Source organism: Silene latifolia, chromosome 8, assembly GCF_048544455.1.
Source record: "Silene latifolia isolate original U9 population chromosome 8, ASM4854445v1, whole genome shotgun sequence".
Lineage (NCBI taxonomy): Eukaryota > Viridiplantae > Streptophyta > Magnoliopsida > Caryophyllales > Caryophyllaceae > Silene > Silene latifolia.
Genome location: NC_133533.1, coordinates 8,617,607 through 8,644,648, shown reverse-complemented (window position 1 = coordinate 8,644,648; position 27,042 = coordinate 8,617,607). Strand labels below are relative to the sequence as shown.

At 34.6% G+C, this 27,042-nt stretch overlaps 3 protein-coding genes, 2 long non-coding RNA genes and 1 pseudogene across 5 annotated transcripts; 2 read left to right on the top strand and 4 right to left on the bottom strand.

Annotated features, from left to right (window-relative positions):
* Positions 1 to 4,958: 4,958 nt before the first annotated feature.
* LOC141594077 (uncharacterized) lies at positions 4,959 to 8,270 on the bottom strand. Its single transcript, XR_012521997.1, has 3 exons — positions 8,060 to 8,270; positions 5,828 to 5,925; positions 4,959 to 5,227 (listed from the first exon to the last, which is right to left on the bottom strand). It is a non-coding gene; the product is annotated as an uncharacterized LOC141594077 (long non-coding RNA).
* A 725-nt stretch (positions 8,271 to 8,995) lies between these two features.
* LOC141594076 (uncharacterized) lies at positions 8,996 to 10,425 on the bottom strand. The gene is made up of 2 exons (XR_012521996.1): positions 10,225 to 10,425; positions 8,996 to 9,251 (listed from the first exon to the last, which is right to left on the bottom strand). It is a non-coding gene; the product is annotated as an uncharacterized LOC141594076 (long non-coding RNA).
* A 3,988-nt stretch (positions 10,426 to 14,413) lies between these two features.
* Positions 14,414 to 15,359, top strand: LOC141594609 (cytosolic sulfotransferase 13-like; annotated as a pseudogene).
* Positions 15,360 to 15,529: 170 nt separating this feature from the next.
* On the bottom strand, positions 15,530 to 16,333 carry LOC141594608 (uncharacterized). The gene has a single exon (XM_074414615.1). The coding sequence runs from the start codon at positions 16,331 to 16,333 to the stop codon at positions 15,530 to 15,532; it is 804 nt and encodes a 267-aa protein (XP_074270716.1).
* A 139-nt stretch (positions 16,334 to 16,472) lies between these two features.
* Positions 16,473 to 17,297, bottom strand: LOC141594607 (uncharacterized). The gene has a single exon (XM_074414614.1). The coding sequence runs from the start codon at positions 17,295 to 17,297 to the stop codon at positions 16,473 to 16,475; it is 825 nt and encodes a 274-aa protein (XP_074270715.1).
* Positions 17,298 to 24,438: 7,141 nt separating this feature from the next.
* On the top strand, positions 24,439 to 25,974 carry LOC141594075 (cytosolic sulfotransferase 5-like). Its single transcript, XM_074414274.1, has one exon. It carries the CDS (start codon positions 24,809 to 24,811, stop codon positions 25,817 to 25,819), a length of 1,011 nt encoding a protein of 336 aa, XP_074270375.1. The 5' UTR covers positions 24,439 to 24,808; the 3' UTR covers positions 25,820 to 25,974.
* Positions 25,975 to 27,042: the final 1,068 nt, after the last annotated feature.

The window sequence follows — 27,042 nt, the reverse complement described above, 5'->3', positions numbered from 1 at the left end:
ACAAACTAAAAAGTTTAAACTTTAGTAGCAATGTAGCGCCTTTGAGATCCAAAATTTATATGAAATTGAACCATTGATTTTCAAAGCACAATAAAACGGAGGCAGATTGAATGTTTGTCTTCAATGTACATTTCACATGACCCATGGAGAATTAAGGATGAATGATATAAAATGTGTTTGATTTTGGAGAGTTACAATATTGATTTTGTTTTTGATTGGTTCTCTTATTTCTCTATGAGGAGGTATTTATACAAACTCAGTGAGCAACTGAAAAGTCACCACTAATACACTTAATTATGCATATTCATTGTATCATAATTTGAGTAATAAACTTAATTGTGATAATTCATTGTATCATAATTTATACATATCAACTCATAGTCTCTTACTATTCCTAATAAAATACAAAGAAAAATAACATAAAATGTGGCACTTAAAATTGCTTAACATGACACACGTCAAATAATAAATTACTCATCTTGCCTTTTTATTATATTGTATAGATACTAATAGTTAAGTCATTTATCATACTAAATTTTGAAAAAACAATTAATTTGGAATAAATTTTAAAGGATAATTAAACAGTAAAAGTGGAATGGAGAAGGTCTCATTTAAATTCACCATGAACACAAAATTTTAAATATAATTATTTTAGTTTTACTTACTAAATATATTGCTAAACAATGCAATTTGTTTTTTTACAAAACCTTATCCTTTACGTGAAATAATTTCATGAACTAAAACATGATATTACTACCCTTTTTTAAATTCTATTATTAGTGATTAATTTATTTAAGTATTTACGGAATTTGTTTGTAAATTACTTAAATTAAATAAATATTTTTATCCATATATTTTATATTTTTCAAAACCTTATCCTTTACGTGAAATAATTTCATGAACTAAATACACGGTATTACTAATCTTTTAAAATTCTATTATTAGTGTTTAATTTCACTTAAGTATTTACTAATCTTTTAAAATTCTATTATTAGTCGGTGATGGTGATTGATTGGAAGTGATGTGGCTTGCGTGTGCCTTGTTGTATCTGTATTGTGTCGACAGTTGTTGGTGTGTTTTCCTCAGTTACTGATCTTGTGTGGTTTTGTCTTCTTATTTGTTTCTGTTGTGTCTGCCGTGATCCTTTATGGTGAGCAGTCGGTCTTAACAGGTTGTGATCTGGATGATAGTTGGGTGCTTGGCGGGATGAGTCTTTCACGAGTCAAGACAGAAGTATAGTTCACATAGATGATAGTAGTTTGAGTTGTATCTTTTGTATGCCTTTAGTTCTGGTTAATCGCTTGTAATAAACTTTAATTGTTCTTTTATCGACATTTGATAATTACTGTCCTCGGACAACCGAGATGGTAACGCCCTTATATGCTAGTAAAGGTCTTGTTAAGGCTCCTTGGTATATGGCGGTGTTACACAATAATACTTTCATGCTTATCATTACTTCTTATGGGGAGTCTTTTATAGATGTGAGTAGGGCAGAGCATGGATCGGATATCCGATCCGAATCCAACTTTCGGTTCGGATATCCGATCCGAAAAATCAAAATTTTACTATCCGATATCCGATCCGAAAACTTCGGATATCCGATTTTTGATATCCGAAAATTTCGGATCGGATATCCGAGAATCCGATAATCGATCCGATTCCACAAAAAAAGTTGAATTTCTTGCGTAAAATAGTTACAAATTGAAAAAAAGTGGGCATTTATGACGAATATGTCATTTCTCCAAGGCTATACAGTAAACTAAAGTGAATTATTGACAAAATCAGAAATTGCAAAGATCTCAATATATATCTTCAAAAAATTTACAGTTAGCAAGAAATTATCAAGAAATTTGCAGGCATTGTCGGGTGTGGCATCGTTCCAGGGGTCGCCATGAGTGACGTCGTCAGATCTGACATCGTCGAAAACTTGACTCGGTGGTGGATTTGATGGGTCATTTATAAGTGGTTAATGAAGAATAAGCTAATGCACGTTCTTCTTTGGTTATTAAAACCAAAGTATGTGATCTTGATTAAAGTGATGATTTGGAGTTGGGTAAAATAGAAGGAGAAGATGAGAATATTTTTTTTTTTAGGAAAAAGAAGATGAGGAATATGGAGGCAGAAGAGAGTGGCTGATGGAGTCAAATGAAAGAAATTTCTAGGTTAAAGAATTGATGTTTAGACTTTTATAAGTAGGTTATTTTGAAATAAGGCCAATGTCAGTACATAAGTAAATTTGTAGTTTTTGAAGGCCCAAATGAAATGGGTAAGAAACTTTTTTCTGGAAAAAAAAGTAAAAAGCTAAGTTTCGGTTCGGATACGGATATCCGAATATTTTTAAACTAATATCCGATATCCGATCCGTATCCGAAAGTTTCGGATCGGATATCCGATCCGAACCTTTATTTCGGATCGGATATCCAGTTTTTCGGATCGGTTCGAATAATCGGATTTTTTGCTCAGCCCTAGATGTGAGTGATGTTTTACCACAATGGCACAGTTCTACTTTTTGATGTTGAGTAATGAAGCGGAATGAGTTTATCATTTGGTTACGGTTGTACTAGTTTGGCTTTACCTCTACTTATCCAAATCCATGTCGCCCCTTCTTGCCCAATTGCCTCACCACACATTATATGTAAGTCATCGGCATGTGTCTCGGTCTTGATTGGTTGGAAGGCATATGTCCGGTCGGTAGAAATCGATTTCATGTCAGCTGCATGCATGTTCTTATAGGTCGAGTTAGGTGAGTGTCTTTACTTCTTTCTATCTTTTACATTTATACTCACCTTGTGCTTAATTTGTGTGATGAGCGACCCGTGAGAGTCCGATATACACGAGACTTGCAAGTTCAACGGTTCAGTAGTTTAAAACAATGATTTAACTCGTTTGCACTTACCTTTTGCCACTTTATTAGTTGTTGCATTAAATTGGCTTGGGTGGACAATTTGTAGCTGATGAGTTGGTCTCGTTCCACTAGTTGTCCTTAGTTGCATTCATAGTTTGCTTGGGGATAAGAAAAAGTTTGGTTTGGGGAGATTTGATGTGTGTATTTTATATAAGATTTTTACCCTATATTCACACGCATTTCTTTGTTATTTATGTGGCATCTAGCTACAAATGTCCCCCGAATCGTATACTTTGGTTAGCTTTGTCTTGTTGGCAGGAATGGACCACAAAATAGCAAAATCGAGCCTTTTACTATCCTTTTAGCTTGCATTTAGGAGATGGGTGGATTTGGAGCGGAAGTGCTGCTGCCTCGGGATGCGTGGAGTCGTCTCGGAAGCAATTTAAACATTTAAATGAGCTGACTAAGTGGAAGATAATCCAACCCAACCGAATCAGATCCTATGTAAAACACCAACACCAAGATATCCAAACCCAATGACCAGAAAGACGCTCACACCAGAGTCCGCTACCACTCCTAGAAAGCAACCCAAACACAAGGCCTACCCAACGCGACCAACAACATAACCAACAAGTCCAACAACCCCGAAAAACGCGAACCCAGAATGATTCATCACAGACTACCTACCAAGACCAAGACAAACCATCAAACCCGAACATAGACTAAGACAAAGACACATGTATGCCGTCCAAAGAATTGAGAGGTAGGGGAAGGGGGCGAGGGGAAGGGGAACACCTTGTCACCTCCACACACAACCATACAGGAGACGATGACTCAAAAACCACACAAAAGAGGATGAGACTTACTGGAGAGTTGAGGAAAGGGGAACACCGATCCGACACCACCCTAAGACGCACAAGGCAGGATCACAAGGAAGAGTCTCTAGAACAATCGGAGCGCCATAAAACAGAAACAGAGGAGAGGAAAGACGGGGGAGGTCAGCAGTCGAGCAGGGAAAGACAAAATCGGTGAAGCACTTCCCGACATGGCCAAGATCTAGTCAGGTATTAGACAAGGAGGAGACGGATCGCCGGAGATGGGCCCAAGAGAAGCCACCTCTCTGACGAAATGGCTGAGAAAGTAATGGGGAGGACTATATGGGGGTAGAGCGGCGGCAGTGGAGCATGGAAATTAGGGTTTTCTTTTAGGGGATTTTAGCGAGAGGGGGAACTTTTTTTCTTAAATGTATTTGTGTTTTCAACTTTTTCTCTTGTGAGGACACAAACTAGTTTTTACTTTTTTTCTCTTGTTAGGCAGCAGTCCTTTGATATAATTCTCGATACAATTTTTTTTCTTGAGTCTTCAGAAACAATATTATTTTTGTGTTACTAACAGAAAGGTAATGCTCTCTACATCCTACGGTGGCTTGATGGATTTGAAGCGAATACCACCCTTCGTCTGAAATGAGATTTTGTCATAATCGCTAAGCCTAGGGCATGATCTCTTGAAGTCAAAAATATGAAACTAATATATTTAAATTCAGTATAGAGAAAAGCAACTCTAATAAATTTGTAGAAAATATTGATAAAGTATGTAGCTCCTGAAACGAATAAGATATGTTCCAAGCTTTTATGAGTTCAATATTTCACCTATTGTACCAACACTACTACATTTAGATTCTATAGCAACACTTTGCTATTGTTGCATAATGTCATATAAATGTTGCAATAGAGTTTATGCAACACTTAATCAAGTGCTACATCAGGTCTTGTTGCATTAGGTCATTGCAACGCTTAATGCAACACTTTTTAATCTGAAGCAACACTTTTGAAAAGTGTTGCATTGGTCATGTTTATGCAACGCTTTTTCAATTGCAAAGGCAACATTTTTTATCTTCTAATGCAACATTTCTTATGTAAAAAAAGCAACACTTCCTGAACTAATGCAATACTTTTCATGTTGATAAGCAACATTTATATCAAATTAATGCAACATTTTTATTTTGGAAACGCAACACTCGTTACGTCCCAAAACAACACTTATAATAAACAAAAACAACACTTAATAAAGTGCAACGACATAAGGACTTGTAAGGCACGCAACAATTGTAATTCTCTCTAATTGTGCATTCAATTGATTCAGTCTCAAAAATATATGTCAATTACATTTCAAAAAAGGATCAAAAGTAGAACTTCGATTGCAAATGTTCAATTATTTAACTAAAACAAATATAACAAATGTTTAAATAGAACAAATAATAATTCTTAACGACTATTTGAAAGCTACTAATTATAAGTCTTCATTCTTGTATTGTGAGCACATATATGTTGCCAACCGGACAAAAAATCAACCCGTCATCATTGTTAATACCTCAAATGCAACCTGTAACATAAAAAATAGAACATTATTAGATTTGAGGATTCAAAGGCTCAATAGGCATAGATGATACGTCACACTTAATTATCACAAAATAATAAATAATGCATTAAAGAACATGATTGTGTGCTCAAATTTCCAGAGAAGATCGAGAGTGGATACACAAGATGAAGTTAAATGGTGGCTAGGACTGCAGCTAGAAATGATTTTTGTCTCCCGCTGACTGGGTTTTGGTCTCATGTTTCACGAATGGTTGGATTCTTGAAATATAGCATAGACCATACCACAATAGTCAATTTGAAACTGTTAAAAAAATAGTCAATTGAAATGATTTATTTATTTTTAAAATATAATAAAACAGAAAGAAATAGTGAAGCTACTACTTCAAAAGTAACTCAAGTAAATAATTTTTATCCATGCCACATCCTTTGCTCTTGAGAACTGCGATGTTGAAGCTAGTTACAGACTTTCAGTTCCGTACATGCATATAATTTGAAAAACTACACTTATAGATAGTTCAGCATCCTTCTATGTTTTAGAGAAGTCAACAAATAGCAACAATGAGGAGATGTCAACAAATAGCAAAGAAGGAAACAGACAGCTTACTTTTTGGCAGCTTTTACAATAAGCTTGTTGGGACGACATATGCAATTTACCACTTCCGCCTTGACTAGGCATGCCATATCCTTCTCCCAACCCATCACCTGTATGGTAAATAAAGTGAAACTTAACACAACCGTCAACTCTTTAAGGCTTCAAACCAAAAAAAAAATCATAAAATAATGGGATTACATCAGTGGTAGATAATTAAGAGAAAAAAAAAAGATAAAACCTACTCTTTAACCATAAAACTAATACATAAGGGAAATGCACACCACACTAAATAATAAATTAGTAATAACATAGATGGTAAAAAATTAGTGATGTTTGAAAGACTACTCACGTGTTCTTCACAATTGTATGTTATTTAGGGGTAAAAGGAATAAATCCTTGTAGCATTCTGACAAGTAGCTTACAGCAGGGTTGTTTTCAAAGTATCATATCTCCATGTATACTTCAGCAAATCCTATGGTTCTTATATCATTAGAAAGCTTAAAGTGTTAGCTAAATGTATAAGTTGGAATCCTGCTCATATCTTGCGTATAACTCTAGCAATAGCCACTGCAAGCGGACTGTGCACTGGAATGCCCTGCAATCAGTTTTGATCTGTCATCAAAGAAGTGGCCATATCTCACAATCTTGAAATCTTTTGTGTGTGATTCAAATTGGGAATGAAATCTAACTTAATTATATTTCATTTAACGTATGATTTATACATTGGTTCAACCTGAGCAAAGAGATATAAAGCCTCAAAGTTGCTGCTGGAACATGATTGAATGTTGAATGTTGCAGACCTGACCTGCTACTACTCAAACTTGCATATCTCGAGTTGTAGGCCATAATTTAGGGTGATTCTTATTTGATATGAATGCTAACATCTTTAGCTTCGAAATGGTATAGGTTGGGCATGTTAGTTCCCAGGGATCAGAAATTTATGAGGGCTGCAAGTCGACACAGGAACTGAAGGTGCTGCTGAGTAAAATGCAACAATTCTGTTTTGAACAAGGAACACTCAAGGGTATTTTTGCCCATTTACATGCTATGTAAACTCGTCCATCCAATGTCCCATGGTCCTAGAATGATTCTTGGATGATTAATTCTTGGATGAGTAAGTGATATTAGAATAAAAAATGAAGCATGTGGTGACTAACCAACTCAATGCCTTTTCAACTTGTTTACCTTGTTTATTCTTTTCAACTAGAAATTCGTAGGGAGTTAATAAGGTGGCTTTAGCGCTTCACATTAATAGAATGTAACATTAAGTTTCATAATACAATGCTAAATATTTGAGGAAAAAACAGCGATAACTGTTGATGACATTGCTAGAAAATTAGGATAGTAGTTTCCCTGGCATGAACTTTTCTATGTTCAGTTTAATTTTTCAAATAATACAACTTTGGTTCCTTATCAAATTGAAACGAGGGAAGACAGTGGGATCCTTCTATCAAACAACGAAAAGAAGGAAAGTCCCACTCATTTTGCAAGGCTCACTCTTTTCTGATCATTATTGGACTGAAACTATCCTCGGTTCAATAATAATAATCCTTGACTAGCATACCGAAAATGATATATATCTTGGCCTCAGAAATTCAGAATAGTTGTTTCGAGTTCTTATATGAGTGTGCTAAATCTGCATCTAATATGAAATGCATAAATTCAGGCTTTAAGAAATCAGTATACTCAGTAGTCAGGTGTGTGGTCTCGAAAACATAGAAAGACAAATCCAAGATACAAAATAATTATGCATTTGATTTCAGGAAAAAAAAATAATGCATTTCGTTCTAATAATCCAATCCGTTTTAAAACCCTACAAAATAATTACTTTTACTAATCCAATACACATACAACAGTTTTCAGTAGGGGTATTTTAGTTGAGTCGATAGTTCACTGCTTCAGTACTGATGAATTTTAATTAAGTCGATAGTTTAGTAGGATGGGAAACTAGGTTACAATTTCATAGGGAGTTAATTATCGCCGTGTACTGATGCATTTACTTCTACTAATCCGCTCGCTGCTACGACATAGATGTGGTTACCATTAGAATCACGATTACTAGATTAAAACCAAACAATTAGCAAACAAGTGAACAACACTAATATATTATTGCTGTATCATTCCGATTCATACATACCTTAATCAATCAAACAATAACACCATACTTAAATTATTGTTGTATCATTCAAACAACACTAATATAATGGAGAAATAATAAGAAAAATAATTTTGATTCATACATACCTTAATCAATCATACAACATCAAAGCAAGAGATCGAGCGAGTTGAGCGATTGAAGGATAGCAGGCTTGACATTGTGGTGGTCGGCCTGGTGTGAAGAGTGGTGTGAAGAGGAGGTCGGCGACGGGATTGTACGTGGGGTTTGTGGAAATGAGGTAACTGAAGGGTCGGCTTTCCTATTAGGTCATTTAGGTGATTGTGCGTAAAGAATAGGACTTTCGTGACAGCGGTTTATGAAACGATGCCATGGAAATACCATCTAATAAATTGCATCGGTTACAACAAAATCGATGCAACACAAATATATTAACATCGGTTTTCAAATAACTGATGCTAACAACTGATGTAAATAAAAAAAAAAAATAGGTAACATCGCTTTTATTTAAAAACCGATGTTAATAACTCTATTATTAATGATTACATCGTTTTTATGAAGAAGCGATGTTATTGAGGCGATGTTAATAGCACTTTTTCTACTAGTGAGCGATGTTATTGTGGCGATGTCAATAGGACTAATTGTACTAGTGATGTTGCTATTGTTGCTTAAAGTGTTGCGACAAAATGCAACATTTGTGTCAAAACGTTGCATTTATAACAATACAATGCAACACTTCTCTTAAAGTGATGCCCTATATCAATAAAAGCAACATTTTTGAATAAAGTGTTGCATGATTAACTAAAATGCAACATAAAAAACAAAGTGTTGCAGATGAAATGTTGCATTACATCAATTTTTGTAGTAGTGCAAGAAAAATAAAAATGACTAGACGTGGACAATTAGTTTACCATTTCTTTCTATTCGATTTTCTTCATTCACTTATAATCTCGGTTATCGTTTCGATTTTAATTCTTTATGTTATACAATACAAGTGAAATTGATATATGTTCGTAAGTAAAGCAAGATGAAAATAGATATTGAGATATACAAAGAATATAACGTAAATAGAAAACATTGACCTTTATATTTTATTATATCGGAAACATACAAAGGATATGACCGAGTTTACGAGTATGAGATCGATGTATATCGAACACTCACATCAGTTAACTCAAAGTCTGAAATCAAACCACCAAAGGAAATTGATTTAAAACGAAAACATAACATCACACCCAGAAAATATCAGTCGTAGCATAAAGGCCAATTAGTAAATATGCATGATGCATTTTAGACCGTGCATGAAGCGTTGCCTCCATCCTGTGTGGCCAATATACAATAACAAAATTATTAGTTCAACTATCAAATTAATAATATTAGAAGGTAAAGTAAGTAATCGTTGGAAGTTAAAGTAATGGTTCAAAATAAACTTAAAATACATATATTAATTGGGTACTTGACAAATGGTTTGATCATCTGTGTTATCAAACCGGATCTATACAAATAATTTCGTTTTATTAAAACCATTGCATTTTAGGTTGTTACTGTTAAATACTCCCTCCACTTTTCTATTTTCACCTCATTTTCCCTTTTTGGTAAATTATCTATTTTCATTATTTAATCATTCTTTTCACCCCACTTACATCTCTATTACTCCTTCCATTATTTTATATATGTCATTCTCACATTTCGAGACACTCAATTCTCTCTTCAATATCTCTCAAAATATATAAGTTAATACTATGAAATGTATACTCTTTTGAAAGCAAATTTTATGACGAATCTAATGATATAATTTTCATAATTTTTTCTAGAGTATATTTTTATATAATTGAAAGTCAAAGGCTTACCTCGTAAAACGAAAACGTCATATATAAAATAATGGAGGGAGTATTACTTTTTCATTCTTTAATCATTCTTTTTACCCCATTTACAACTCTTTTATTACTTTTTCATTATTTAATAATTTTTCTTAATATGCGTGTAGAAAGAAATGGGGTGAACAAAAAAACGTGGAGGGAGTATAAATTAAATGAGACACTTTACCTCGTTCCACTTATTTAATTACATTTAACCTTTTTTATAATAAGCGTATTTTTTAGTTAACCACTTATTTATTATGTGCAAATATAAAAAAACGGGCGGTGGGTCGTAAATATACTTGCAGTAATTATTGAAATAGAATATATTATTTGTCGGACGCCAAAAATTAATTAATTAAGTGATCATAATAAATAAGAAAAGTAAGTTGGAGGATATAAAGAAGAGAAGACTTATAAATCTGTAATTATACCTGAGTGGATGGAAAAATCAGCCCTTCTTCGGGTGAATAATAAGTGGGGTTCAAGTTGTTCATCGGGAAAGAGGTGGCCATTGTAGTATATTAGTTTTTGAGTAGACAAGATTGAAAGAATATATGATTGTATGAAATATGAATTGGGTCGGATCCATTACTTTGCCCTTTATTTATAGAGGCTTCAACAACACATACATACGTGGTTTATACTCAGCTTAATTGTATTGTTTATTTGCTTTTATTTTTCATTTTTTGTTTATCATACAATTATTTGCTTTGTTAATCCAAAGACTCGTTTTATCTATGCATGTGGTATGTTATTTGATCCGTTTTATATTCAGACAGATATAGCCGTTTTAAGAGAAATTTATCGAAAATATTAATTAAATTAAGCTCCGTGTTCTCTTCTTGGGAATCGAGAACAAGTTGTACAAATCTGTAACGATTAGTTTATTCACCACCTCTTCTATGGATTAATTAAAATAATTTTTTTTTGACAACGATAAACTGCCAAAAATAAAAGAAAACTACTGCAGAGAGCCGTTTATATTATAAACAAAGGGCCATTAAAGCCCCCTAAACTACTAGATACTCGAGTGAAGGAAGAAAAGTGATAGTGAGGTTTGGCGCACTCCCCCAATCAAACAAATTCTCAACTAAACTAATGTAATAGGGTAGTCGAGGTCGAACCACAAGGAGATCAAGGTCGAGTACTAGTGAGCTGGTTGAGTGGCTCGAGTTGCAAAACTCGTGGCGGTTTGAAAACGTCTCTTATAGGCCGCAGGCAGGGGCGAGGCCACTAAGGTCTTCGGTGTCGCAGTCGCTACACCAAAAGCGAAAAATTCGGTTAGAATTTTGTGATTTGCTACACCAAAATTTACTACTTTCGCACTAATTATCTATACATTTTACCTTGAGTATATATTTTACTACACCGAAATCAAAATCCTGAACTCGCCACTGACTGCAGGCCTATACATCTTAAGGTGGCACTTCAAAAACGTCTCTGGCGATTTGAAAGACGCCCTTTCTAATGAGCTGGTTGAGTGGCTCGAGTTGCAAAACTCGTGGAAAAGGAATTTTTGATTAGGCCCTGCAAAAAATGGCTTAGTCTTATTAATATCATACTCTATATTAAATACTCTCTCCGTCTCGGTCATTTGTTGTTCTTTGGTTTTGACACAAAGACTAAGGAAATAGGAAGGAACCAATTACTAAATGACAAGTGGTTACTTACCAAATTCAATCTTAAAATAGAAAGGACAACAAATGATTGAGACACCCAAAAAGAAAAAGGACAACAAATGACCGGAACAGAGGGAGTAAGATACATACAAAAATTAAGCATAACAATATATTTATAATTAAAATTAAAGAAAATAAACATTTGTAAAATTGCTTTATCCCGATTTACTCATGTTGTTTACGGGGCGTTACATTTAATTGCTTTTGTTTTCCGTTTTTTGTTCAATAAATATCTATTATTTGCTTTGTGTTGTTTTCCAATTTTGATCAGCAACATGAAAATGACATTTCCATGTTGTTTCATGCATTTCTATTCTTAATTATTATTATGCTTCTTCACACATAATTGAGTGGAGTTTGGTAACTTGATTGATTCATTATTTTGTCAAATATTATATTGTGCTCCTCTCTAATTGAGTGGAGTTTGGTAACTTGATTGATTCATTATTTTGTCAAATACTATATTGTGCTCCTCTCTAATTTACATACTTACCTACGTACTTGTACATCTCACTGAATACTCTGTTAAAAACACCAAATATGTTTCTCTAGTGTCAAAAATGAATTATTACATGAAATTCAATATAAAGTTTATTTCAAAATAACTATTGAAAACCAAAATCCTAAAATAATACGGAATCCAAACCCCTAAAAATAGCATATGTCAAAACGAAACACATAATTTCAATGGTTTTGATGATTTTGAGTTTAATGAGTTTGAAGATAGAAATAATAATGGAAGTTTGTCACTAATAAAGCCGTCATTAAAAGGTTGAAGATAAACATCATTAGAATTAGAAATAATAATAAAAATTGTTACTGATAATTGATAAAGTTGTCATGTATCGGTTGAAGATTATAGGTTTAAGATAAATAATTTTAATAAGATAGTAGTTTTCCCTTGCTTATAACACCTCCTCCACTATATTCAAAGATATTAATAGGTTGAAGAGTAACGGAATAAAAGTTGATAGAGTAAAAAAAGTCGTATTGACCAGGCCGGGTGGGAGGCCGGGCTATTGTGTGGTTGGCCGGAGCCCACACCTCGTTCTAAGGGGAAGAGGCCAAGACGGGTTAGGCTGGTGAATGAGCGGCCCTAAAATATGAAAAGTTAACAAGTTAGTCAATCTCAAATCTATTAATGATACATTTAAAAAATAAAAATCTATATACACCGTGTATATATTGAACGTTGTCAATCTATATAATAGTCTAGTAGCCTTTAATTAATCTATTTAGCCTACAATGAGAGGATAATATTTACTCAAATCATTAATTAGGTTAAACAAGAGTTAAAACTAAAATGAGCAACATAAAGACTATTAGGGATGTTTATAATAAAGTAGACCGGACTGGTAAACCAAATCGCCCTGGACCATCGATCTTAAACTTTCAGTCGTCCATCGATCTTAAACTTTCAACTTACGAATCTTTCCTCGTTCATCTAATATTTATGTTTATTTATAGGAAAAATTACAAATAACCACCACATATTTGTATATTTTTACAAATAACCACCATGTATTTTTGTTTTTACAAATAACCATCACACTTTCATGTATACTCCCTAATCACCACCGTATATTTGATCCGAGACTCGTTTTTCATATTTTCCGACTCTTTAATTAACGATTTACACGGAATACCAATATTGCCCTCATTTAGTTACCATGACACAACATTTTTTTCCCAATTCATCTTTTTCCCAATTCATCTCCCAAATACCACAATATCTTCCTCAATCCAATTAAAGAGCCCTAAATCCCCAAAATCATATAATAAATTTCCCCAATTCCATTAACCTTTCTAAGTATGATTGTCTAATGCAGACACCATGTTCGAAATGTCAAGGTGATGCATCACATGGTCTTTCCAGTTGAGGAACCCTAGATTTCCCCACTACTCCTTCATCCTTCCTTACACCTCGTCTTATTTTCTCATTATAGCCATCAATTTCCTTCTTTATCCAAACAAATCTTAAGTTGAAAATATATTGTGATTGGTTTTTTCAATAACTTGCTGAAGCTGACCAACACAAATCATATCAAAAAAACTCTTGTATTGATCGAGTATTACAGCTTGGTCAGGGACATTATTCTATTGGGCAAATTTATTATATGAATTTGGGATTCACGGTTCTTCAATTGAATAAGGCAAAATGTTGTGTTATTTGGGTGATAAAATTGGGGAAAATGTTGTGTTAGTGTAATTAAATAAGGGCAATATTGGTATTCCGCGTAAATCGTTAATTAAAGAGTCGGAAAATATGAAAAATGTTGTCTCGGGTCAAATATACGGTGGTGATTGGGGAGTATACATGAAAGTGTGGGGGTTATTTGTAAAAACAAAAATATGTGGTGGTTATTTTTAAAAATACGCAAATACATGGTGGTTATTTGTAATTTTTCCTTATTTATATTTCCTAACCCCATATTTTTTTTATCAATTTTATTTTTCATTAGTATATTTTTCTCCTTAATTTTGGTGCTCCATAGTACATAATAAAGATTAAATATTAGACAAATTATACACTTCTGCAAAACACCCATAGATTCATCCTATCTAGGTAAATCTGACAAAATTAACCCAGTCCCCAGTCTGAATGAGCTGAGCGTGATTAACCTGCAGTGGAACTTAACCCAAACCTAAATTGACTCGACTTAATATAACCTTATCAAAATGTTTATTACTCCACACTGATTGTTAGCCACCAAAATCTGGATAATAATTGACCCGAAATAACCCTAACCCAAAATGACTCGGCTCAAGCCATCCCGATCCAGTTGACCTATTTGCCAGATCACAAGGGCCAGCTCTATACACGTACTTGCAAAAGGCACATACTTATCTATACACTGTGAGTACATAAAATTTGTCGACTATATAATTGTATACGTGATTACGTGACACTAACAAGTGCATGCCATATTCATTATTCACAATGAATAAGAACGAAACACAAAACGAGATACCAACAATCTTCCAAGAAGAACTTGAAAGCCTCAAACAAAGCCTTCCACATGTTTCTTCCACCAACAATAAAATGGAACTAATAAACTACCAAGGCTTCTGGATCCCTGAATCGCTTTTAGCTCGGATTCTTCAGCTTCAAAGACATTTCTTAGCTCGAGATAGTGATCTCATTATTACAGGACTACCAAAAACCGGCACCGCAAGGTTAAAATCTCTACTTTTCACAATTGTCAACCGTGCAATATACCCCGTTAATCAAAACCCTTTTTACTAAAAAATCACCCGCAAGAGCTTGTATACAACCTAGAGAGTGACATTTACGGAGAGGCTTTTGAATACCCCGGCCTCAACATCTTGTTGAGCTTCCCTCTCCAAGACTTCTTAGCACCCACTTGCCCTACGCCTCGCTTCCTCAATCGATGAGGACATTCAATTGTCAACTTTTATATATATGTCGAAATCCCTTAGACGCACTCACCTCGCTTTTTCACTTTGGAATGAGCTACCTTAAGTATGCAAATAGCAACGAGGTATTTCGTGTCGAGGATCTATTTGAGGATTTTTGTGCAGGCAGGTCCATTTTCGGACCATTTTTCGAGCATGTGGTTACGTATTGGAAAATGAGCTTAGAACATCCCGAAAAAGTGTTGTTTCTTAAGTACGAGGATCTTAAGCATTACCCGAAACACCATTTAAAAAGGGTGGCGGAATTTATAGGTATGCCTTTTACTCCATTTGAGGAAAGTCAAAGTATCATTGACCAAATAATAGAGTTTTGTAGCATTGGAAATATGAAGGAATTGGAAGTCAACAAGAGTGGAGTCATCAATAAGTTTTTTGAGAAGAAGAGTTATTTTAGGAAAGGAGAGGTAGGAGAGTGGAGAAACTATTTCACACCACTCATGGTGATTTAATTTGTACATACCATCGGATCAGGGGCGGATCCAGGAATCGCAAGTACCTGGGGCTAAAATTAAAATAATAAATATTTGACGTTTTATATAAAACTTTTAACTACTCTTATATATTAGCGTCCAAAAAAATACACGGGGCACACACGCCTTACGCCATGTAAATTACACAACTAACTAAACTTTACCCTACGGGTTCCACTAAGCTCAAATTCAGCAATTACGTCATCATTGTTGATAGTTCCTGCAAATGTCCTCTCAATATAAAGAACCATTAAATCATCGAGAAATTCATCATTCATCTTATTTCGAAGTTTGTTTTTGATGATGTTCATACTTGAAAATGCTCTCTCCGTTGTTGCGGTTGAAACAGGAAGAGTCAAGAGAAGACAAATCAATCGATAAATCATAGGATAAAGCCAACTTTTATCAAACTCAACCATCCGTCGACACAAATCTGATGAAGTCGTATTTTCAAATCTTGGATCTTTTTGAATATCCGCTACAAAGAACCCATACTCTAGATCTAGAGCACGCATGTCATTTGATGAAAAGTCTGAAGGATAATATTTCAGAGCGAGTTTGCACACATCTTCACTATTGAATGCTCGGAAATTGTGACGTGGATCAAATGAAGCGCCAAGAGTCAGAATCTCCTTAGAACTATCCGTAAATCTGGTATCAAGTTCTTCCACCTGAAAGTCTATCACAACATTAAGTATGTCAAAACGATAATAATGTTCATTTGTTATATCCTTTTCACAGCTTCTCATCCTTTTCTTGTAAGGAGCCGACATATCTGGCATACAAATATCATGCTCAGAACAAAATGCTTTAACCTTCCCAATCAGCTTATCCCAGCCATTTTCTCTCATATCTTTAAGTTTCTCTTTCGTAATCACAAGAGAGTGTAGCGCATTCAATATATCAGTGTCTTTTCTTTGCAGTGCTTGACATAAAAAATCGGTAGTTTTCATGATATCATGCATCATATGTAAACAAAACACAAAATCAAATTTTGTCAGAGCCTTACCGACCGCCTTAGCTTCTCCTCGCACTTTGTCTATTCCATTCAAATACAAATCATCAATAGTTGATCGGGTAGCGGTAAACAACTTAACAAGTATACTTGGCATTTCCTGGACCATCGTCTGTTACTATTTTAATCTCATTATTCAAGCCTCTGAAAGCATCCAATACTGCGTCAAAATTTCCACCATTGAGAGAAGTAACCGATTCATCATGACCTCTAAAAGAACATCCTTGACGTGCCAACAACCTTACAACCTCAATAGTAGCAACAAGACGAAGTCGGTTTCTTGCTATTTCTTGTGAGGATAGTCTGCTAATCACTCTCTCTATATGTCTAGAAGGATTTCTCAGGTTTTCCCACTTGCGTACATTGGCGTTGTGTATTGACATCACGCCTCCTACATGAAATAAGACGCCTGAGTGTTTAGACATCACATTCTTCCAACCATTAAATCCAACTTCAGTAAAAGATGGATGTCGAGATGGGTAATTATCAAATAAGAAACAAGGGAAACAATATGCTTTATCTTCCTTAAGTGAATACTCAAGCCAATTCCACTCTTTAAACCACCTGCGACAAAATTTTCGCCCTTGATTTCCATCCTTAGTACTTGGATATTCCGCCAAATATGGTTGATTAGGACCATATGCCACATAAGCTCTACGAACATTATCACGCTCATTCAAAGGATATGTACCTATAGGAGGACGTATTCCAGGATCCCGTTCAAGTGATGTGATATCGTATTCCTGAACCCTTTCTTGATCAATTTCGCCATCTGCCCTTTCATCTTGCTCATTTCCTATGTCAGCCCCTTCATCTTGCTCATTTATTATGTCAGCATGTTCCCCTTCATCTATGTCAGCCCCTTCATCTATGTCATCCCCTTCGTCTTGCATTTCTCCCATATCGAGCCCTTCATCTTGTATCTCAAATTTCCAACTTGTTCAACACTTATCTCAAAGACCTTTACATTGCTCATTTTTGTCCTTGTCAATTGGTGAAGTACCATTTTTATACCAAAGACGAGAATAAGGTTTTGTATCGTTTGGGATTACTCGAGTATCTGCCATTATATTTCATATACCTATATCAAGTTACGAAATTATTAATATTACTCAATTACTCCAGGTATGAAGCCATGAAGGCTAAACTTTTAATAATTGATGAACTAATCAATTACTCCATTGTTCAACCCTTAATCAGTATTCAACAGCATGACTTACTTCCCCATTTTTTTTCTGTCAAAAACCAAGACAAGTAGAGAGAAACAAGTAGAAATGTTGTTCAAGAAATCCATCCAAAAAACCAAAAAATTCATTCAAAAAACCCTGCAAAACATCAAAAGCATGCTTTTTGGAAGGTATGATACTATACCAAGAACATTCTTCTTAAACCCTTTATCTTGCACAAGCATTAACCAAAATACCCAACAATTAGACAATATCTACTCTCAATTCTCAACTCGATCAATGACCGATCATTCTCCGAATCAAACTGTCCCCACAAGTACTCATAATCACACAATTGCCACAAACTCTGCAAATGAGGTCTCAGTTCAACTATTGAAAATCTACCATCAATTCAGTATTCAACTATTGAACCAAGCAGAGATTCAAGTATTCAAGTATTCAACTCAGGTATCGGCTATGCCTATCACGCCTCGATTAAAGCTGCAATTCGTTTTTCAATTTTTATCTCATGATTTCAACAATTCAACCTTTCAAGTTTCAAATTCAATATATAAAACCAATAAATCATGTGATTTTATGTCCAATTTGATTATTGAAAATCTACAATCGACAACTAGAGAATCAAGAGAAGTATAAATTATAATTGAAAATTGAAATACAATAAAAAAGAACAAAGGGTTGGAGTACAAAATTACCGACTTGGTACGGGCGTTGGTGGCCGGATGCGAGGAGGTCCACCGGACTTGGTGCCGGCGCCGTCAAATAGACTTGGTGTCTGGTGATCGCCGATCGGTGAAGGTAAGTTGTGTGGTTGTCTGGTTGTCTTCTATTGGGGTTTAGACATTTAGTCTTGTGGTTGTGTGGTAGTTAGCGTGTTTCTCTTTTCAGATTTAATTTTTTTTTTTTTTTTTTTTTTTTTCTTTTTTTTTTTTTTTTTTTTTTTTTTTCTGGAAAGTATCTCGGGCTTTAGCCCGAGTAGCCTAGGCCCAAATCCGCCCCTGCATCGGATGGTAATATAGTTGTATATCATTCAATGATGTGGAGCAAATGTTGGGTCATTGCGTACAATTTGTTTGACAAGGTAAGATTTATCTCTGTATCAGATCTATAGATTCCCACGCATATGATTACATGAAAAAACATCGGTATTACAGAGGATGTACAAAAACGATTTTATCTAATACGGAGTGGTGATCTTTATTTTAAAAAGAGTGCATTTTGTTCAATCTTTTAAGACTTTGTATTCAATTGATTTCGATATCGAACCGTTTTCACTCGTCACAATGTACAACAAAAATGTAATCTAAATGTTGGCGTTTGTCGGAACATATATGAACACGTAATCGGTGAACTTTGGTTGTATGTAGTACCAAAGCGTAAAACGGTGAGCTTTGGTTGTTTGTAGTATGGTAGTACCAAAGCGTAAAACGGTGTACATCTAAGATATTCAGTGTCCCTTCAACTCATCAAAATGGTAAGAAGTAGTATCTCCATTACCGTGTCGCACTTTCGAACATCAATCCAAATCCCAAACGGGTGGGTGTGAACTAGACCTGTCAAACGGGTTGGGCGGGTCGGGTCTCAGGTCAAGTCAAAATACAAATCGGATCATACGCGTCACGGGTCGGATTAAGGTCAGAATAAGGGTCCAGAAATAATTTATAACGCCTTTTTTTTAGGGTTATTTAATAAGAATAATCCAACCTATACCCCTCCTTCTCATTTTAATCCATCCTATATTTTAACTCATATTAATCTGAATAATGCACTCATTTTTCTCATAATAGACCAACCTAATTGTTTACCTCTTATAACCGGTAAAGGTTATTTTTTAGTAGGTTACCTTCCTTGTTTATTTAAGATCTTTATCTTCTTTCTCACTTTTTTTCTTCCTTCTTCTTGCTACATAATCAAGAACTCAGTTTGTATAACACCCAACATCGGCCTATTTGGATTTGGATTTAAATTAATATACAACCCCCTCCCTGTTTACCTCAGAAATCAACAACTCAGTTTGTACAACATCCATCTATTCAACTTTAGCAACTCCAAAGCAAGCAAAAGCCACTGGCATCCCTCCTTTATTGACTCCCAAATTCAGCATCTATCCCTTCATTTGTCCAGATAACAATATTGTGTAAAAAAGATGATATCTTTCGGGTAGTCACCATCCTACATACAACCGTCTGAAGTGTCTGAGTCGCTAGAGTCACCTTCTCCATACATGGATACGAACCCTGACGACACCGTTACTGGTTTGCCTGTTGACACTGATGAGGAGATAGAAGACGACGGCGATGACGAGATCGAGCCTCCCCCGCTGCTATCCCCTTTTTCAGGCTCTTTGCTTGCGCCGACCGCCTCGATTGACTTCTTATGTCTCTTGAAATAGCCATTTATAAGAGTGAACCCAGAAATATAAGACTAAGAAGACCACCACACAATTGATTTGTGGTTGTCTTGTAAATTAATCGTGTTTCTAGAGCTTTTAATTGGGGGGTTTGCTGTTTAATTGAACAACACAGGTTTGCTCTATAATTTGGATTTGCCCAGATTGTGAATAAGGAGAACAAAAGAGCAATGGAGAGAGACAGTGAAAATATAAGAAAAATGAGTAAAAAATTACATAAGGGAGAGGGTAACTTGTTCAACAGGTTGCCCTTCCAAAAATGCAAAATGAGAAACATACGTGGATAGTTCAGATTAATATGGGTTAAAGCATAGAAGGGATTAAAATGAGAAGGAGGGACATAGGTTGGATTATTCCTGTTAAATAACCCTTTTTTTTATCAATTTCTTTTTTAAATGTAACATATTTAAAATCAATATTTAATCATATTCAATGTTTACATTGATCATATTGAGTCATTGACAAAATTATTAGATTAAAGTTATTTTAATAGTTATTTTAATATTAAATATTACTCCCTCGTATTCATTTTAACTCTCCTTCTTTCCCTTTTCATCTATTCATATAACTCTCCCTCTTTCCTTATTTAGTAAAATTTTATACTTATTTTAATCACCTTACCCCACAACAATGCTCCACACTACTCATACTTTATCTTATTTTAATCACTATACCTCACAACAATACTTATTTTAATCATCTTACCCCCACAATAATACCTTTCATCTCTCTAATTACCTTACACCACCACAATACTTTACAATAAAATAATCTTCCCCCTTAATTTACGTGCCCTTTTAAAAGGGGAGAGTTAAAATGAATAAGAGGGAGTATAAAAGTTTTATAAAATTGACTTTTTAATTGTGTTTATATTTTAAGTAATAAAAAAAATTTAACTATCCTGCAAAAAAAAAAAAAAAAAAAAAATTTAACTATTTTTTCAATTATAATATAAAAATATTAATATTTTAATAAAATTCTTGATTTACCTTTGAGCTAGCGGGTCGATCTGTTCGGTTCGGGTCTAGACATTAAACTAACGGGTCATTTCGGCCGGGTCGGGTCGAGACCTTAAAATAATTGTGTAGTTGTATAATATTGTTGATTGCTGATTGTGTGTTTCGGTCTCTGAATTTTGTTTGTTAACTGAGGTGATATATTTTAACGAAGTATGCTTTTTGATAAGCAATGTTTGTTTATTATTAGTTGTTGTATCGCGCGCTGCGCGCGATACCTTAAATATTTTAGTTACGATTCTTTGTCTTCTTTGTGTACATTTGTGACTGGTTCAAATTTAGTGACATAAAGAGTTTGAAACTGCTAGTGCACCGAGTCGTAATAGGAAACAAACGCCTTAGATGACGTAGAAGCGCGTAATATATAGACACAGTTTCTTTACCAAAGAGATATTATGCAGTACTGATATACACCCTCATTATACTCGGAATCTTGGAGCAAGGTAGATAGACACCACTTTGAAAGTATTCTTCGATGTAAGAAACACGCCACTATTCAATTTCCTACTTGCTGCCTGCTATATCAGAGAACACAAAATCTCATTGAAGACGGCGATATCCGTCACAAGCTTGTGACGGATACCATTTTCTCTCACAAAATACCCATGAGAGGTGAGTGGGGGAGCACATGAGGGATGCCCCACCTTGTCCCCTCTCTCTTTTTGTGAGAGGTCTTCAGCTTGTGACGGGATTAACCCGTCACAAATCCCGTCATAAGCAAGACGCTTTGATCAGAGAATAGTATGATGTTTATTTCAGACTAAAATGCAACTAAACACAATCGGTGCGTAATAAAAGACCCATTCCCACAGTATTTGCCCAGTAACATTCGTGCCATAAGGCACTCTATGTTAGTAATCAGCCGCCACGCCTAAACACAAAATTACTTTCATTTTGATCAATATTAAGCTTAATAATTGTGGGATCATCAATTTAATCGAGTCTCTTTCGGGTCGGGTTCGGGTCACTGATCATTTGGTCATGGCGAATTACGGGGCGTCATCGGGTCGAGTCGGGTTGATTTCAGTGTTGGAATATTTCGAGTTCTATCGGGATCGGGTCAGACTTGCCAACTCTACATACATTTATCCCATCTATATATGCTGAAAAGTTGTATCCAAATAGACCTGCTAAAACTAACCTCGCCCGAATGGTATTACCCGATTAACCCGTTCTGCATCTGTACTCGACACGGCGACACCCGAACTCAAGACCTGAGCTTTAACTGAACCTGAATTAACTCGACCCAATATAACCCGACAATAATATTTATCACTACACACTGATTATTATCCACAAAAAACTAGATAAAAGTAAGAGGTAATTGATAAACACTCCCAACATAAGTCCTCTTTAACACAATTACTACCTACATAAACAAATTTTCAAAATTACTACCACAAAAGTAATTCCAACATCAAAAACACTACCATTTGCCCGAAAAACCTCAATAAAATCGGCAAATTCAAACTGCCCTACCAAAATCTTCTTTTTCATCCTCAAACTACGATTCCCATCAATAACCACCAACCCTCACGCATAACCACCATCTCCTCCAACCACCTCAACCAACCACCACCAACCTCGTCGCCATCCACACAACATCACCACTCACCACCACCAGCCACCCTTCTCCTTCTACTCTCTCTTTCTCACACACACACTCTCTATCTATCTCTCTCTCTCTCTCTCTCTCTCTCTCTCTCTCTCTCTTTTCACCACCACCACCACCACTACCACATCAACCACGACTAACACCATACTCACCACGACCATCTTCGTCCAGATCTGGAACACCACCTACCGCCGAAACAAATTCCACCGCTGATGTACAACCTCTTACCTCGACAACCACAACTAACGCACCACACTCACCACGTCCTCCTCCTTTGTCTCTCCTTACCTGTCGACCTCCTCATTTCTCCTTTCCTGTAGCTGCTTCGGTGTTTGAGGGGAGTGGCAAATGGCCGGCGTCGAGGTGGCAGTGATGGGTCCTTTTTTGGGGTCTTTTTTGGTTGAATTGGGTGGTGGAGGAAGATGATGGTGGGATAAGATGTTTGAGGTGGTAGGGGTATTCTGGTCATATAATTCATAATTTGGACGGAAAATGGAATTTGCTAATGAGGTCAGAGTCACTATATCTTATATATATATAAAACTGGGTTGAAATGCTGTGGATGCGCCACGTGTCCATACAGCCTTAATGACAAGTATTAATTACAGCTAATCATTTAATATGAACATAATAAATGTTGTATATATCTCAGCAAAATATTAATTATAGTTCAATAAATTTTATTATAAAATTACATCAAATAACTACAGTGATTTGATTGTAAATTCATTAAAAAATTTTTTTTGATAAAAATTCTAAAATGTAAATAATTATGTTCATTGCGAAAAATGCTTTAAGTTGAGTATAATTATCATTATGTTTATTGAAATATTTTGATAGGTAGAGATGATTAAAGTGAGTGTCTCCTAATGATTTACATTTCCGTGAACAAAAAACTTAGACCATTAAATCCATTAAGAAAAATATATTTGGAAGAGTCATTGTATTTATTAAAATAGAACTTAAAGAAAACTACTAAGAGATAAGTTTTTATAGTGGGAGAATGAAAAAAAATATATTGCAAGATATTGAATACATATGAGATTTTGATAGGTTTAAATAGTGTGATAATGAGTATGTATGTACACAATGATTGCGAGTGCATTTGAATAATCAAAACAAAAGTAATGATCATTAAGTAATATAATATTATAAACGACATGTAAAAGTAGAAAATACGTTAAAATTTTCTTTAATATCCTCAATTAAATATGTATACGTTAAGTATAAAATATTGATTATGACCAACTAAATATTACTTTTAGTTAAATATTTTATATTTTACCTTATAAATATTTTGAAGTTAAACCTCAAAAAATAATATTTGAGAAAACACCATTATATATAGTTATTTAAAAATACAAATGACACAAATTTCTTATAGATATGTTTGATACATAGCACATGAAACACAAAATCAAAACATTTGAATAAGTTGAGTTTGGCCCCTGTATGTTTGATACATAAATATAAAAAATTAATAATTACATAAAATTATATTCACATAATTTTGAACAAATATTAATTGATTTGGAATATAACATATCATGAAATGATATAATTTGAGAATATAATGTTGATTGTTGCATTATTCGAATAAATTTTATTTTAATTAATATAATATTTGATAAGTCAAAAATTTATTTATAAAACGTTGATCATACATAATTAATTATCACTTATTAGTTTGAATTAAAATTGTATATATTTTATTTTAAAACATTGAAATTAAACCTAAAAAAATTAATTTATTTTTATTTATAAGTAAATATATTAAGGTCATATATGAATTATTTTATTTTCCTACAATTATAATAATAAAATTTTAAAACAGGCCGCGCGAAGCGCGGGATACTACCTAGTTGGTAGTAATTATGAATTTTTTTTTTTTATTTTGGTAGTAATTGTGAAAAAGAGGACTTAAGTTGGTAGTGTTTATCAATTTATCTTAAAAGTAAATTCGAAATGACTCGAATTCGAAATGACTCCACCAAAACTGACCCGACCCGATTAACTTATTCGGCAGATCTACTCGCAAACCGCCCATGCTACACACTTGCAAACCGCCCAAACGTATCTATATATTATGGGACTATGCGCAGGCCATACTCTGAGTACATAAATTTTGTCGACTATATAATGGTATACTTGACACTAACATGTGTATGCCATCTTCATTTTCACAATGAATAAGAACGAAACACATAACGATATACCAATAATAATCTCCCAAGAAGAACTTGAAAGCCTCAAACAAAGCCTTCCACATGTTTCTTCCACCAACAATAAAATGGAACTAATAAACTACCAAGGCTTCTGGATCCCTGAATCACTTTTGGCTCGGATTCTCCAGCTTCAAAGACATTTCCTAGCTCGAGATAGCGATCTCATTATTACCGGCCTACCAAAAACCGGCATCACATGGTTAAAATCTTTACTTTTCACAATTGTCAACCGTGCAATATACCCCGTTAATCAAAACCCTTTACTAAAAAATCACCCGCAAGAGCTTGTATACAACCTAGAGAGTGACATTTACGGAGAGGCTTTTGAATACCCTCGGCCTCAGCATCTTGTTGAGCTTCCCTCTCCAAGACTTCTTAGCACCCACTTGCCCTACACGTCGCTCCCTGAATCGATGAGGACATCTAATTGTCGACTTTTATATATATGTCGGAATCCCTTAGACGCACTCACCTCGCTTTTTCACTTTGGAATGAGCTACCTTAAGAATACAAATAGCAAAGAGATACTTCGTTTCGAGGATCTATTTGATGATTTTTGTGCAGGCAGAACCATTCACGGCCCGTTTTTCGAGCACGTGATCACGTATTGGAAAATGAGCTTAGAACATCCCGAAAAAGTGTTGTTTCTTAAGTACGAGGATCTTAAGGATGACCCGAAACACCATTTAAAAAGGGTGGTGGAATTTATAGGTATGCCTTTTACTCCATTTGAGAAAAGTCAAAGTATCATTGACCAAATAATAGAGTTTTGTAGCATTGGAAATATGAAGGAATTGGAAGTCAACAAGAGTGGAGTCATCAATAAGTTTTTTGAGAAGAAGAGTTATTTTAGGAAAGGAGAGGTAGGAGAGTGGAGAAACTATTTCACACCACTCATGGTCGAGAAGATGACTAAACTTATGGAAGAAAAACTCGAAGGAACGGGATTAACCTTTAAATTAATTCTATAAGAAAAATGAGATAGCGTCATTATTTTATGGCTCCATTCTATAAATAAAGTAAGTGGTTAAGTTCTGCTGTTCAGGTATTAAGTATGTATTAAGTGTTGAATGATATAAATGTAATCTACTTCTTTTTTATGTTATATCTTAACTTGTTCCTTGTGATTTAATTTGTAAATACCATCGGATGGTAATATGGTACTATATCATTCATTGATGTGCAGCGAATGTTGCGTCATTGTGTACAATTTGTTAGACCAGACAAGATTTATCTCTTTCATAACTAACTATACCAGATTAATAGATTTCCATGCAAATGGTTATATGAAGAAACATCGATATTACCGAAACGATTTTATCTAATACGGAGTGGTGATCTTTGTTTTAAAAAATTGCATTTCGTTCGATCTTTTAAGACTTTGTATTCAATTGATTTGGATTTCGAACCGTTTTCACTAGTCACAATGTACAACAAAAATGTAATCTAAATGTTGGCGTTTGTCGGAACATATATGAACATGTAATCCGTGAACTTTGGTTGTATGTACTATGTAGTACCAAAGCGTAAAACGGTGAACTTTGGTTGTTTGTAGTACCAAAGCGTAAAATGGTGTACATGTAAGATGTTCGGTGTCCCTTCAACTCATCAAAATGGTAAGAAGTAGTATTTCCATTGCCGTGTCGCACTTTCGAACATCAATCCAAATCCAAAACAGGTTTTCGAACATCAATCCAAATCCAAAACAGGTGGGTGTGAGCTATGTTATAATAGAGAGAATTATGGGAAAGAGATTGAATTATATTAAGAATTGCATAAATTATAGTTACAAGTGTTAAAGGTATTTATACACAAATAAATAAGAGATACCTAGGCTAGGGTACAGCGGTGTAATACCTTGATAAGCAAGGCAATGATAACAATTTTCCTAAACTAAAAATATACGATTACAAGATTTATGGCAAAAGATATAAATACAATATATATTAAGGTTCCAAGAGAATAATAGAAATATCTAGAATATAGAAGTAATATTCATTATAAGCTAGACCTGTCAAATGGGTTGGGTGGGTCGAGTCTCCGGTCGAGTCAAAATACAAATCGGGTCATACACGTCACGGGTTGGGTTAGGGTCAGAATACGAGTCAAGAAATAATTTACTATTAGTAAATATTGTATTTGATAGTGTGTATCAATTATTTATATAGTTTCCATAATAGATATATCCTTGCCT

Coding starts and splice junctions, on each gene's coding strand:
- LOC141594608 (XM_074414615.1), bottom strand. CDS start 16,333: ATGAAAACTACCGATTTTTTATGTCAAGCACTGCAAAGAAAAGACACT.
- LOC141594607 (XM_074414614.1), bottom strand. CDS start 17,297: ATGGGAGAAATGCAAGACGAAGGGGATGACATAGATGAAGGGGCTGAC.
- LOC141594075 (XM_074414274.1), top strand. CDS start 24,809: ATGAATAAGAACGAAACACATAACGATATACCAATAATAATCTCCCAA.